Genomic DNA, 15,346 nt, shown 5'->3' on the forward strand with positions numbered 1-15,346 from the left:
AAGATTATAATAACTTGAGGATTTTGCTAAATAACAGAATAATTGACCGACATGGCCTGAACAGCCACACAGCAAGGAAAATAAAAAGCAAATGAACTAAATCAGAGGAAAGAAAAAGAAAAGAAATGTTCTCTAAAAAACAAACATGTCCCTGTTCGGCTGTGATTATTTTAAAAAGATGAAGCCAAAATGAAAAAGACTAAAAGAACATAAAAGAGCATCAACTTTCTACTTACGCAGAAAATAATAACTGTTATTAATAGTTATTAGGTTCTGCATCACTGTAACCAAACATGGAGAAGCAGCGCTCAGCTTCCACCAATCTACACCATAAAATGAAACACTTGAACAAATTTAATGTTTTAACTGTTGATTTTTTTGTGTTTTTATGATGCAAAGCACTTTGAACTGCCTTGTTGCTGAAATATGCCATACAAACATCCTTTATTGACTGATTAACTGGTATCAGCCAGGCTTGTTGCATTGTGTGCATCACAGCTGATAAGTAAGTATTTGACTTTTCAACGCTTCGTTTTAGACGCTGTGGAGCTTCTGACTGAGCACACAGGTATAACAGCAACAGCACATCTCAAGTTTTCACTTGCACAAAGTGTCCACAGCATGTCTATAAATAAATTGCAATCAACTGCAGCCCAGTGCTCGTCTGTCCTGATGCAACCTCTCATTATCTCCGCTCCACCTCCCTCCTTCCTGCCCGCCGCAGCGTCCCTCCCTGCTGTAACGATCGGGTCATAACTGGGGCCGCCGCTCCGGCTCAGGTTTCACGAGGCGTCGGGGGTCTAATTGGGGCTGAATGAGTGCGAGTGTGTGTTGCCGTCAGACTTTATTGACTGGGGTTGGCTTGGTCGTTCCGTCCCCAGCGGAGATATACTCTGATTTTATCTTTGCCTATAAACACACGCTTGGGAATGAGGAGTTTTCAGCATCAAACGGGGTTTTTATCTCTTTATTTTGTGCAGAACTAAAATAGATGCACTTAGTTTTGCATTAGAAAACAATGCATATATGTGTTTCCTGACACTTTAGCGCTATGCTAAAGCCAATTGTGATCAAGTCGTGCATGAACTAAATTACATGTGAGCCATCAAAATGCTAAAAATCCCATTTGAAGCGTTGAAGCTTTCTGCTGCTCAACGCCCGATTGTACATTTGCCGGATGTTTGTCTGCTAACAAGGATTATTTATGCATGACATAAAATCCTGGCTCACTTTCACTCGAGCGTACATCTGTGTGTAAACACCTGCATTTGTATGTAAATAAAATAAATTCCTCAGCTTCGAGCAAAACCTTTTAATTAGAGGGCAATTATTTTTACTGATAAATTCAAATGAAGTATTTCACACCCTGAGCTCTTCATTACAGCCACAAACTTCAGCGTATTTGGCAGGAAAATTATTCATGGTTTTCACATTTTACCACAGGACTTTGACTGGACCGTTTTTACAGATGCATATGCTTTTAGTTTAGTTTTGTTGCACCTTTTGGGAAGGTAAAAAATATCCACACCCTTAGACGTTTTGCACAATTTCTTGCTCTTACAAATCAATCATGATCAACAAAATGTGACTTTTTTGATGAATATTTAATGTGAAATAGATCGATTCTCTTAAAATTGTAAATTATGTCAAAATTAAATTGGCATTCGAGGGTTCTGGTCTTTCAAGGACAGATATAATTTGAAATGGAGTTAGCATTTTAGCATTAGCTTCTACTGGTGTTGGTGTCGTTGCTTTAGCGTTAGCACAACAAACGTTTAGTCAGCGGTGGCCACAGGTGGCGCCATCATCTTTCCTTGTTCAGGATGATGGATTGGACTGTTCTCTGTAAGATATTTAAAGATTAGGATGTTGACTTTCAATCTAAACCCTTTAAGATTCTCCACACCTTCAGCCACGACCTCTGATGTCTCTAAATGACTTATTGTTTTTTTTACAAACGTCTGCGATCTTTATAAAACAGCTGAGATTAAATTGCACTAAGGCTCAACCAGTGCAACCATTGCATTTTATTTAAGGGTACAAAGGTAAAGAGGTTTGTTTAAAAAAAGCATGCTGCACTGTCATCCATAAGGAAACTGTTTTCCTTCCACATCCAAATGAAGCTGTAAATAATTTTCCAAGTCGCAGCAGTTGGACTTTAAGAGTTGGAGAAACGCATAATGAAATCCAGCAGAGCTAAAATGTTTTTACAGCTTTTATGTTTTTATTTATGTTCGAGACGTGAAAACTAAAACCAAACCGTGTGACAGAATAATTTTACACAATTTGACTCGTTCACACCTCATTGTTGAAGCTCCAAATTGATTTTCTGTTGCTTCTCCAGATTCCTGCTGTGATTTTGCTTCATTTATAACTGAGCAAATAAAAGCGTACACACTTTACGTTCTGTCATGAACAAAGTGCGTTTCCAGTTTGTGGGTGAGGTGCAGCAGCAGAAACAAAACGTTGGGTGCTGACAGTCTTGGCTGTTGTCTCGGTTTAGACACCAGTGTTCCCATTAAAACCGGCTGTCAGCTCCGTCGCTGCAGACCACTCTCTATTTTACACAAAACAATGCCTCCCTAATTGGGATGCTTATGCAGCAGCACCAAATATCCGAGCACGAACACGCATTGTCAGAAAGAGACAACACACCCTGGAAACTGGTTGCCTTGTTAAAGAGAGAACTTTTCTAAATCAACAAAGCAACTTGACTCAGCGTGCAGCGGCAGAAGTGCGTGTGTGTGAACAGTCGGAGGAAGGATTAATCTTTCCCGCTGTTGGTGTCGGGGCTGGATGTGAAAGCGACTCCCGCAGCGTGAGCCGCAATGTCTGAGATCCGCCTCCTGGCTGGCTACGTCGCTGGCGCTAAGGCAGCAGCTAATCTGTAATCAAACAAATGCGCGAGCTGCGATCCTCCATGTTTGAGCTCCGGCGAGGATGAGGACTGTCAGCGTCGTGTTTGTCCTGACAAACTGACGCTGGGAAAGCGGTTTCTGCTACTACAGCTCCTGTTATCACTCTGATTGGTTTACAAAGGCTCTACTGATTAGACGGCTTGTAAATTCAACTTTTAGCTCTGGGTTTTATTTAAGGGCATCAGGAATGAAAAGTCTGTTGAAATTTACAACAAAAAAATTTGTTTTATTTGGGTTTGACTAATCAAAGTTACTCCAGGAGAAAAAATAAAATACGCCATAGAACTGGTTCTGAACAGATAGAGGTGTTTTTAGGCAAGAGAATTAAGGCCATTGGAAGAAAAACAAAAAAGATCCGATTTTAATCTCAGAAGTCTGACTATAATCAAACTTCAGAATTCTGAAAAAATCAGAATTCCAAGAAAAATGTCTGAATTCTGAGAAAAAAGTCAAAATTCTGAAAAAAAAAAGTCAGAATTGCGAGAGAAGAGTCGAAATTCTGAGGGAAACTGTCTGAATTCTGAGAAAAAAATTAGTAATAATTCTGAGAAGAAAGTCTCAATTCTGAGAAAAATTGTGAAGATAAATTTGACTTTTGCACACGTAGCTATCTTGATCAGGAAGGCAGACGGCCTTCATCACGGCCTTAGATTGAGCTCAGACATTATTTCCTTCCATAGATGGTCAAAGAGAAACATTTTTAACCATCTGTGATTACATGACAAAATATTTCTGAAAGTGAATCATGTTATTGTTCAAGTTTAGGAGTCAGAGAGCTTTTCAAATCAATGCATTGTTGGGTTTTGCTGCTTCGCTGTGAGTTTTAGACCTTGAGCACAAATTGCCTTCAGCCAGTGGATGTTATCTGCTGATTTGAGACCGACTCTCCCTGAACACAAACAATAGATGTTAAAAGAATAGTGGATGTTTTCAAACTCTGTATAAACTTGCATAATCTGCCATAAATACAGTTTTTAATGGCGTTTAAAACAAAAGGTAGGTAGGGGAACTGCAACCTACTCAGTGTAGAGCTGCAAATAACAATTAATCGTTAGAAAAATCGGTCACTAAAATAATCGATTAATCGGATAAAAAATTGGCATATTCTGCAGATTTAAGCCTTTTACCTAATACAAGAAACACATTAAAAGAAGCAAATAATTAAACTCCTTTCTTGAATAAGAAAATAAAAATAATATTGTTTAAAATGCAATAACATAGCATTCATGTATGATTGATCATCTGTAGTAAATGATGCATCTGAAGCTAAAACATGTTGTCTACTAAGATGTTTAATAGTTTTTTGGATAAACTAATTGGATAATAGGGGATTTTGTTTGACAGAATCTGAAGCGTGTAAAGTTAAAATGATACTTGAGGAGTTCTGTGCAGAAAAAACGATACACAAAACATGTATATTTGTACAATTTTGGCTTAACTGCTGTGAGGGTGCTGTTTTTTTGTTGTTGCCGTTTTGATTTGTTTGTTTTTCAAAAATTGTGTCATTTTTAGAGTCTGTATACTCCTGTTAGAGATTAACCAATTACTAAATTAGTTGATAGTAGTTTAAGTAACTGATTAATCATGATTAATTCAATTAATCGATTCAGCCCAATTCAGTTTTGACCCAGAAAAGTGTGTGAAATTGACTGCCAAACACACACAACTATCATCAAAACCTTTGGTGCAATCAAAGCAGCAGCATTATGTGTTTTCCAGTCATTTTATTTCGCAATGAAGAAATTATGTCGCCCTCAGTTTTCATGAAAATGCTCAATATATCAAACAGAAATTAAAAGAAGTTTAACTTTGTAATATGACGCGTGAAATTAGGCCTCTGTCTCTTTAAGAAGCTCCTACTGATGTCATAATTACTGAAATTTGGTACAATATGATGCAACATGATACGATACAATGTGAGTCAATATATTTTGATGTTTTATTGCAGGAGACTGCAACTCTAGTCCTCCAGTGCAGCCGTCCTGCAACTTTTGGATGCATCCCTGCTGCAGCACACCTAAATCAATGGTTAATTACTGCAAAACTTCCTCACCAGCCAGGAAGGTAATTCAGGCTTTTGATTTAGGTGTTGGAGCAGGTATGCATCCAAAAGTTTCAGGACAGTGACTGTCTATGACTGGAGTCGCAGACCTGTCCAGTGCTGCCTCAGTATATTATAGATCTATGAACAACAGAATGGACACGACTGCCTTAAACTCTGTCGCCAAAGTGGCACCGCTTCTAATTTATAAAAAAAAAAGTTAATCTGATACGATCCACTATAAATTTTAATGAATGTCTAATTAGAGATCAAATTCAAATATACTTTATTGATCCCAAAGGGGAATTAAATGTTGTAACTCATTTTAATTCAAATTCTTCAGAGTAATTGATTATTCTGATGATTAATTTATTAAAAAAATGATTGTTTATTTAACTACTTAAGCTGTTTTTATACAATATAAAGATGCAAATAAACAAATAATTAACATTTTATTGCCTAAAATTCAATAAGCGTTCATGTAGTGAAAGCTTTGTCATTTGAATCTGCAGCTAAAAACAATACATTTTATATCAACATGTGAAAAGCTCAGTACTTTCTGCTGAATTTAACATCAATAGTGTAGAGCTAATATGTTGACTATGTTTTAATAAACTGACTCGACAGAAAAATATGATTTTTATTTAAATTACATTTTAGATAAAACTTCATCTTAAGTGCAAAATGTACATATTTTTTGTACAGTTTTGGCTTATTTAGTGTTATTCTTACAGCAAATGATCCTTTTTTGAGTCTGTGTACTCCAGTTAACTATTATTAAATTAGTTGATGGTTATTTAAAAACTCGATTAATCACGACTGAACCGATTAATCGTTTCAGCCCTAATTCGAACGTATTGAAAGGGAAGGTATACTGTGAGAATCCACACAGTATAAAAGCAACTGATGACTCATGAATTTTATTTCCTCTCAGAACTGCAGAATAACCAACCCAGAGTGTTTAATCCTGCCACGCTTCACTGCTAACACCAATCTCAGTGATGCCTGCTGGGAGGTCCTTTCTGCAACACAAGTTGACAATTCTGGGCTTGATTTGTTTCATTGAGTACTTTTAAGTTTATTGATTTGGATTATATAGACCCACAATGGCTGTTTGGGGTATTCACTGAGGTCCAGCAGTGGAGAAGGAACTGAGCCAGAGTCCCTAAATCCCTTATAAGCATCCCACCTGACGCTGAATGCAGCCAAGTGCAAGACCAAAAAAAGATAAAAAGGAAAGTCTTGAGCTTTTTCCCGAGCGCTAAAGGAGCTGACGAGCCTGGAGTTGCCAGGCGGTCGGTTCGCTCTTCCCCAGTTTTCCGTCCAAATCTACCTCCGGGTGGCTTCCGATCCTTTTTCCATCTCTCCCTCCTCTTCACTTTCCTTTGGTTTGTCAAAGGGTTTCAGGCACAATGAAACACTATCCGTCATTGCGCGGCGTAGTAGGTGTGCAGGATGCGGTATCGACATAACCTTGACTCGACGTGGGCCGAGCACAGAGGTAATGGGGGAACCGGGGCGGCTCGGCAGCAAATAGCCGACAGGCCCACCGAGAAGCGCGATGATGGAATGGGAAAAGAAATTGGGTCTCTGTAGTAATGTTAAAATAAAGTTGATTTGACAGTGCTGTTGATCCTCTCCCTGCATCGGATTCAATTTGGTGCCGCGCGGCGCTGCACCGCGCCGCCTCATCCTCCGACACGGGGGAGTTCTCCGCGCCCGGCAGTCCCGGTTTGTTATGAATTTCCTGCTAAAGGGTTCTGCTGGAATATTCATCTCCCTGCCCTTCATTGTTTTCCTTTTCATTCTTCTTTCATCAATTTTTAATACACACCACTACTCAATCTTGTCCCCGTGCCACCTCATTTCATTCAAAATCCTCTTATAAAAAGTCATTTCTGCTCAGCACATAAGGATGCAGGGGGAAAAAAAAATGAATGAAATCAACAATATGATGAATGCAGTCTCTATTTCTCATTTCTTGTCCTTTCTGTTTTTTGTCACAACTTGGAGAGTTGGCGTATTGTCGACTGTCCGCATCGTGAAAATCCACCAAGAAATGTGGAGATTTAGCAGGACAGCATTTCTCAAGATGCACCCAATTATGTGGAAAAGATGAAAGGCGCCGCGCGTCCATGCATGCATGGCGCCGCTTCCCAAAATAAGGTACTGCTAGCAAGATCCAGCGAGGAAACGTTTTGAAGTGGAGAGAGGAGTCCAAGGACCAGAGATCCAGCATAATAAAGAGAGAGAGAGAAGGACCGTGTTTACTCCCTCGCTAACTACACCATGTGAAATAAGTAAACGCAAGCAGAATAAGGAGGAATATATAAGGCTGAACAGCCGAACGCATTGGCTGCCTGTCAAAAATATGCTTCTGTCCCACAGGGCAGCCAGCTTACAGCGTCCCACTGATCCTTCCTCATCTTGAGTCGCTGCCAAGTAAAATTTTCCAAAGACAACAAATGATTAAGTTGAAGAATAATAACACTTTCTGAATGATATCCAAATCCCGTCTGTAGAATAATGAATAAAGAGGCAGTAGTCTGTATTTTCCAGGCACATGGTGTCATTTTATAGCACAAATAATATGTCTGAACTCTTCCTGAGTTAAAACATTAGCATTGTTGTTTCTCAATTAATATGAACTTGTTTTTTTGTTTGTTTTTTTTTTTTGCATTATTTGATGTTTGAAAGCTCTGCATCTTTTCCTCTTTTTGACCATTTCTCATTCAGTTCAATAAGTAAGAATGTTTTAACAACAGATGTAATCTATTAAAAAAAGAGGTAAAAGTCATATTACGTTTCATCTTTCACCATAATATAAAAAACTTATGTACATATAAGCAAAAGCTTGCAAAAGTGTTGTAAAATAGTATTTTTTTACCCATAATACTAACAGAACACAGAAGGCTCTACAGATTTTACAGTAATAAGCCTTTAGTTTCTGTGTGCGTTTCTTTTTCCTGTTTTAAAGCCAGCAGTAGCCATCACTCCCAGGTTTATCTCTGCTGCTCCAGAGCAAAACCGTTCTCAGACAGAAGCAGAAAACATCAAATGTATAAATAACCTCCACAGTGAAAGATTAATGAGACTGAATCCAGCTGCAGAGAGACATGAAAATAAACTTAAAAAAAAAGATCAATACATAAAAAAGCCTGAGTCCGTCCTGTAATATTTATCATCTTGTTTTTCTGTCATAACTTCCCCAGAGGTAAAACCTTTCGCCCTCCTGCTAATAAACACTTACCCCCCATGTGTTCTTTGCTCAGATCAAACTATCAAACAATCATTTGAAATTAACTCCCGAATCCGAACTAATAAAATCAGCAGCCAAATGGCAGGAAGTGACACGTCAATAAAAACATCGAGGACGTTTTCATCTGTTGTGACATCTTTAATTAAGATCCATTATTTCAGTGAACTGCGCTCATTCATGCAAACCGTAGAAAACAACCTTTCATTCTTACAGGCTGTTCAGCATCACACACACACACACACACACACGCACACACACACACACACACACACACGCGCACACACACACACACACACACACACACACACACACACACACACACACTCAGAGCCATTGTCCTGCTCTGAGTTTTCAGCACATTTTACACATAAACTTTTACAAGCATTTTGATGATATTCTCTTTGAACGTAGTAAATACGGCCTCGGATGTTTTCGCCAGGCCGTTGTTTTCCTGTGATCTGCTTCTGTATATCTGGAATAACAGGAAGCATCAAGTTTCGTGTCCAATGATCGTTAGAGCCTCACAGGGTGCAGAGACAATCAGTTTAATGGTGCTCTGCTGTGGCTCCATGCACCATTTTGTGGGGCTGTTATGTAAATCCTGCAGGCTTTTACTGTTGATGCTGGAGACGTTTTTTTACACAATAATTGCCTCTGCTGTGTCTAAATACCGTCTTCTGTGTCTGTGAGTGAAGGATTATTCAAAGTTATAGCCAGTAATAAGCTGTCAAGATGTAGGCGTATGTATATTTTACCTCTGTTTGCATGAATTTTTTTCCCAGTTTGGACGTGAATGTGAGCGTCAGCGTCTTAATTTTTGTTTAGTTTCTCTTGCATTTCGTCCCAGAGAAACCGACATGACTGAATCCTACAAACAGGAATCTGAACAACCGTAAGTTTTCTGCTTTACTATCACTAAGGTCCTCCGTCTCAAAGAAACCTGCAGAAAACTGAAATCTGCTTTTTCACAGCAGGAACCTTTTCCAGGAACCAGAGTTACTTTTTTATTTTTCTACCCATTTCCTGTTATCACCGCGGGAAACGGAGCCGAATCAGAAAACCAGCGTGGGAAACGGGCCTGGCTGGGAGGCAATGCATTCTGGATTAATCCTTATATAACAAAATGGCAGCAAACAAAAGCTTTCCTTCCTCTTTGGTAGCCTCTATCTAAGCTGCGCCCTACAGAAGGCGTTCCCTGACGTAATTTCCTTTCGCTTTAGCTTTGCAACTAGCTAAAAGAGACAGAAGAAAAACACAGAATTATTTATTCTCAACAGTAACAAGTCAGTGTGACTTAATATTTGTAATGTTCTTGAAACTGCTTATTTTTTAGACACCAAAATACAGCTGAGTGTTTTTTTTTTAAAGTGCTTGGGTTGATTTTAGAAGCAGTCGAGATCCAAACGGAAGCACAAAAAACAAACAAGACGTGAATTTAAACCAAACCTCACCTGAAACCGACGGTTTCATTTGGAAGTAGCTTCTGCCTGAGGTGCGAGGATGCAAAGGCGAAGAGCTCAGGTTCGGCTTTTAGACAGATTGACGCAGCAGCCAGCGTGTCGAGCTGCAGCGCGTGAGCACAGAGAGGAAGATGATGGGATTACAGACTAAAGCGAGATTGAACAAAGGGGAGAGCGGAAGCATTCGACTTTTATGTTTTCCTCCGACGATCCGGAACCACCTGAGCCCCGAATTGGGACCTCATCGCTGGCGAGGAGAGCCTCACCTCCTCTCTGATGAGCGCAGACGCTCATGAGCTCGGTGAGACGAGCGCCCGCGTCAGGGCCGAGGCGACAGAACGGATGCAAACTCACAGCGAGCCGAATCAAAAGATACAGAGGGAAATTAAAATGGCATCACACGTCGTTGCACAGTAAAGTGCAGGAATTAAATTTTAAACCTCCTCTCCAACCAAATGCTTGCTTTCAATTACAATCAGCTGGTAGATAAAACTATTTGAACACATAAGGGAGCAATTATTTCTGCACCATTTACATCACAAATACGGCGTTTAGATGTGTGGAGATGATTTTATACATGGAAATCCTCACTGAGACATTCAGAAGAAGTTTGATTTTTATTGTATTTTATGTTGAAAGAGGAGCTCAAACAAAAGAAAATTTCAATATACATCCTTAATCTGAAAGCAAACATTACTTCTTTGGATAAACATTTACTTCCAAGTAGAGAAAAAATTGCTCTGCGCTCTTAGAGCCATTATGATCAAACTGGGAGCTGAAAATCAGACATTTTATCCCTCAAAGAGGAAGTTATAAAACTTATTTCTGATTTGTTCCTGGTTCTGTTCTGTTCAGCGATGAGAACATGATGAACTGGTAGCAATTCAAGCTAATCACAAAGCCTTTTCAGAACATTAAGCGTGTAAAACCAGCAGCACCAAATCCATATTTGATTTTAAGATGAGTTGCTCAAATTTGTCCAAACTTAGAGACGTTTTCCAGTTTATTTTTTCAACTTGGGATCGGAAATGTGTTATTCAAATGTTTTTGGAAGCATCCGTTCGTATTCTGATCAGGAAGAGAGCTCAAATAAAAGCTAACGTCCAAAATTTGTATAGATTTTGTCACTTGATAAAATTCATAATGTTTAATGGAGCTTGCTAAAAGAATTTATGTTCGGTTTAAAGGGATATTATGGCTATTTGTCATGTACTGAACCTTAGGGCTGTGTATTACAGTTGCTAAGTGACACCTGAAGTATTGCATATAGTATTATAAATGTTCATTTCACAGAAGAAGAATAAACCTTCCTGTTAGACGCTAATGGAAGCTCAACGGGTGTCTCATCTTTTCTGTATCACACACTGAGAGGACAAAATTACCTTCATCCCATCCAAGGTTGCCGGGTAACATTAACTAAAAATAAAAGGGAGTGTCTCAAAGTTTAAACTCAGAGAGCCTCTAATGTTTGTTAGCTCCTAAAAGTAGCATGTCAGAATGGACCTTTGTATTTTGGTATCCAATAATCCATGAATTCAACTCACTGACTCTTCTTCAACCTCATACATCAAGAACTTAGCATGGAGAAAAGATAATTCTCCAAATTACTTAGCAACACAAGCGTAATCCAGCATGTTTGGTCAGCTGGTTTTATGTGCTGTATAATGGCTGCTGGATAAAACCTAACACAAGTATTTTGTTGCTCACTTACCATCCAGAAACCACTTGCTGCATTTTGCAGCCATTTTCACGTAAGCGTAAACGTTAAGTTGGGATGCAAGGCCATCTCCAGCTTACCTGAATTTAAAGTGACAGAGTCCCTAAAACAGAACGGACCAGACTAAAGTCTCATCATCTAGGAATGATTTCGTGCAAAAAAAAAAAATAAATAAAATGTTTTGTATCGCCCATACACCTATCCTAACCACAATACATCGACTTTAAAACTGCACCAATTACCCTGTGAGCAGAGTTTCGTCTCCCCTGCGGATTAAAAATATGGTGGAATATTTTTTTTTTTTTTAGAAAATGGACGCAGAAAAGCAGCCTGGACTGAGAGGGTCCAGGTCACAGCAGTGAGTTGGTTTCTAAGCGTTTTCCTTCGGGGAACGACTCAGAGCAACATTTGGATTCTTACACGACGCATCCCGGGTAGCAGAGCCACGTCGGCTCTGTTCCCACGATAATGAAGCACCTTTTCTGCATCCAAACAGGCTGCTGCTTGGAAGGAAAATCTCCTGGGTTTAAACGCATAACGATGCTGTTTTGCTACGCTGATCCCCTTTCACTTTTTCAGACTTTCACAGCGACGATAAGTGGAAACGGTTGACAGCGAGGAACACAAGATCTCAGCAGGTTCCCTGAAACAACGGGGCGTTTCAGCAGCTGTATTTATGTCTGGAATCGTATTATTTTCATAGAAAATTTAGGAAAATATGATTTCAATATGAGACCGCAACAACGATAAATGCTAGTAATGACGTTGTTTTCCAAACTGCTTAGTAATTTAAATTAAAACTGAGTGAAATCTGTTACTTTTGACCTTGAATTTAAATTAATACAATCAAAATAAATTGAGATAAACTGTTAAAGTTATTTGCTTTTTGTACGACAATACGCCGATTGTTGTAAACGGGTCACACTTAAAGAAATCAGAGTTGAAGCAAATTCAATTAGACGGAACTGAACAGGCTTAATTTAACTGAACTGAAAGCAAAGTGAATCAAATAAAAGAACTGATGAAATCAAATGGATTCAATCTGGTTTAACTGAACTGAAGTTAGTTAAACCTGACTGAATCTAATTCAATTCAACTGAAAAGAACTGAACCAATCTCAATGATGAACTGAAGTTATCTCAGTGGAACCGAATTTAATCGAACTAAACTGAAAAAAAAAATTTAATGGAACCAGATTGAAATGAGATAAATAAAGCAGAATCCAAACTAACCAGATTTAAACCAAAATGAACAAATTTAGTGAATTGAAGCTTAAATTGAATCATTTGGAGTCGTGCATAACGTTACTGAACTGAATCAAATATTTTTGATGAAGCAGAAATGAACTGAATTCACAAACTAACTCAAACAGTTCATTCAAAACAAACTGGGCTGAATAAAATTCAATAGACATTTACCAACAAAAAATGATTTAAGTCTAACTGAGCAGAAATGAACTGAACTAAAACTGATTCAGTTCAATCCAAGTCAATTCAGCTCTCCTGTTAAACTGAACATTCAGTTCAGTTCTGTTCAGGTCGCTTCAGTTATTTCAGTTTAGTTTTCCTGAAAAGTAAAAGATTTGTTTCTATCTGCTGTTTTAAGCTGTTTAAATATTTTGAGTTCATGTATTTTTTTTTCTCCTAATAAAGGAAAAAAATCCTAAACCAGTTGTTTGAAGGTGAATCCAGACTAAATTATTATTTCTCTGTTCTTTTTCATGGAAATTATTCAGCAGCAGAAGGACGATTTATCTCCAAATAAAACCTTTATAGTGAGCAAACAACTGAATAAAACATAAACACAGCAAAATAAAATATGTTTTAGCATGAAAAATGGTTTTTATTAGTGGAAAACCTGGTTATTGGTGGAACTAATGATCAGAAATGAAGTTAATGTCACAGGGAAGAGGTTATTCCTCAGTTTCCATCAGGGGTAATTATCATAATCATTAATTTTAAAGCGTCTTTTTAGCTTTAACACCGAAGCGTATGCAGGAGATGGAGCTGTTTAAATAAGTTTTATTCGACCTTTGAAGAGGATTTAGATGCAGGTTTGGGTAAATGGAATCAGAAATTTCCCTTCAAATCTGGTAAAATGTATTTAGGGGAGACGAACGAGGGGCATCTTAGCCGTTTCCCTGCTTTCCCGACTGCGGCAGCCCAAAAAGACGACGCGTCTGCGCCGACTCGTTTGATCACCGAGAAAATCCTCTCGTGTCAAACTTCCCCCGACTTCAAACTTCAAAATAAAAAAAAGGAGAAGAAGAAAAAAAAATCCTTAAATCAAAGAGCATCTTGGAGTGAGGAAAAGAGGAGCACAACCCTTAAAAATAGAATCAAAATACCATCCGTCATCTTTTTTTCCCCTCCATGAAACGAGGAGAACAAAGACGGGAGATGAAAGTGCGGACAGCATTTCCGCTCGGTGCAGCAGGTGGGAGGTAAACTGAAGGCCGGCTGGACGTTTTCCTGCTTCCTCCCAGCAGCAGATTAGACCCGCAGCCTCCAAAGTGGGACACGAGTGTCCTTGGATGTTCCTCTTTTTTAACTCCGCTTGATGTTATCATCCCTGACTCGGACTAAGTACGGCTTAATACTTCGTCCAGTAGCAATTTCAGCCTGGAGAAAGCGGCTGCGGTGAAGTAATGAAGCCTCATTGTTTGCTGCGGCTTCAATGGCGGCTTTGTTGCTCAAAAATCTGCACAATAATTTGCTTTTTTTTTTTTAGATATCTGGACAATGTATTTTCAAGGGCACAGAGCTGATGGTGTTTGTTATTTGAGGGCAAGATAAGCACCTGGAAACAAAGGTGAATGGTTTTATAACGTTTCATTAGACGGGATTGCTCAGCCAAGGTTATATAAGGCTAACGATTAGCATTCAGACGGCAGCGTCTTTAATTGAAGTGGTCAGCAACACATTTGTTCAGCAACACATTGGTATGCATCTGATATGATGAAGGTGTTTGACCCGTGTGTGTGTGTCTGAATGTGAATGCATGTGTGTGTGTGTGGATGCATATGCGTGTATGTGTGTGTGTGTGTGTGCATACATCCCCCAAAAAAAGACTTTCAAAACAAGAAGGAAAAAAAGGAAAAACATGCAACAAAAATACCTTCGTCTCGAGGCTTGTTCATTGAAGATTCATCAGTTTTTTTTGTGAGCGGACCTAGGGTTAAGAAAAAAAGGGGGGAAAAAGAGAAAAGAGAAAATTTCAAAAAAGATTACTGGCAAAAACCGATTAAAAAAAAAAAAAGAATATCAAAAAAAGAAAAGAAGCAAGAGTGAAAAAAGGACAAATCAGTTCAAGAGTTCATGTTTGCTTATTGTGTTTTTTTTCTTTAAAAAGAGCACAAAAACAAAAAAAAGGCATCACAGACACAGATTTATCACAAGAAAAGACACAAGATCAAAGAAGGAATCGGCTGCCATGTTTGTTTGGTTTTATTCTAAACCCTGTTTGCTCTGTTGGTGAAACCTCTGGACGCTGACTGGGTGGTGGTGGGGTTTGAAGAACAGGACCCAAAAACGAACTGACCTCTAAAAAATGTGTAAATAATAAAAAATTAAAAAGAAAAACCCTGAGGAAGAACGACAGGTTTGGGTCCTGATGCTCAAACGGGTCAGAACACGGTTTCTTATGGTGAACGAGTGAGAAAAACACACCGGAGACAAAGACAGCTTTAACAGGACGACACGGAGCCTGTAACGGTAAACAGCATGTTAAACATGTTCCTGATGAAACAGAAAGCAGGTGCTTTGGTTTGGGGTTTTTTATCATGTGTGAGGTATTCGGTGTTTATTCCTCAGGCGGGAAAATAATTACATGGCGCAACAGCAGCAGCTCGTCGGCCCGAAATGACAAGCGAGCGTCAGGCTGATTGCAGAGAGGATTCTGGGTAAGAGGGGAGCGCGGCCTGACCCCCGTCTGCCCACAGGATGTATTTTT

The 15,346-nt window shown here is 38.9% G+C and overlaps 1 protein-coding gene across 1 annotated transcript in view; it reads right to left on the bottom strand.

Annotated features, from left to right (window-relative positions):
- The window catches only part of LOC106928770 (neuroligin-2-like), a 151,043-nt gene that overhangs the window by 54,420 nt on the left and 81,277 nt on the right, over positions 1-15,346 (bottom strand). Inside the window, exon 3 of the mRNA XM_088016049.1 lies at positions 14,513-14,566. Coding sequence (XP_087872175.1) covers positions 14,513-14,566 — 54 coding nt within the window. The remainder of the gene's footprint in view (positions 1-14,512; positions 14,567-15,346) is intronic.

The sequence above is a fragment of the Poecilia mexicana genome, unplaced genomic scaffold (assembly GCF_051168715.1).
Source record: "Poecilia mexicana isolate PSO_F unplaced genomic scaffold, ASM5116871v1 scaffold_18, whole genome shotgun sequence".
In the NCBI taxonomy this organism is placed as follows: Eukaryota; Metazoa; Chordata; class Actinopteri; order Cyprinodontiformes; family Poeciliidae; genus Poecilia; species Poecilia mexicana.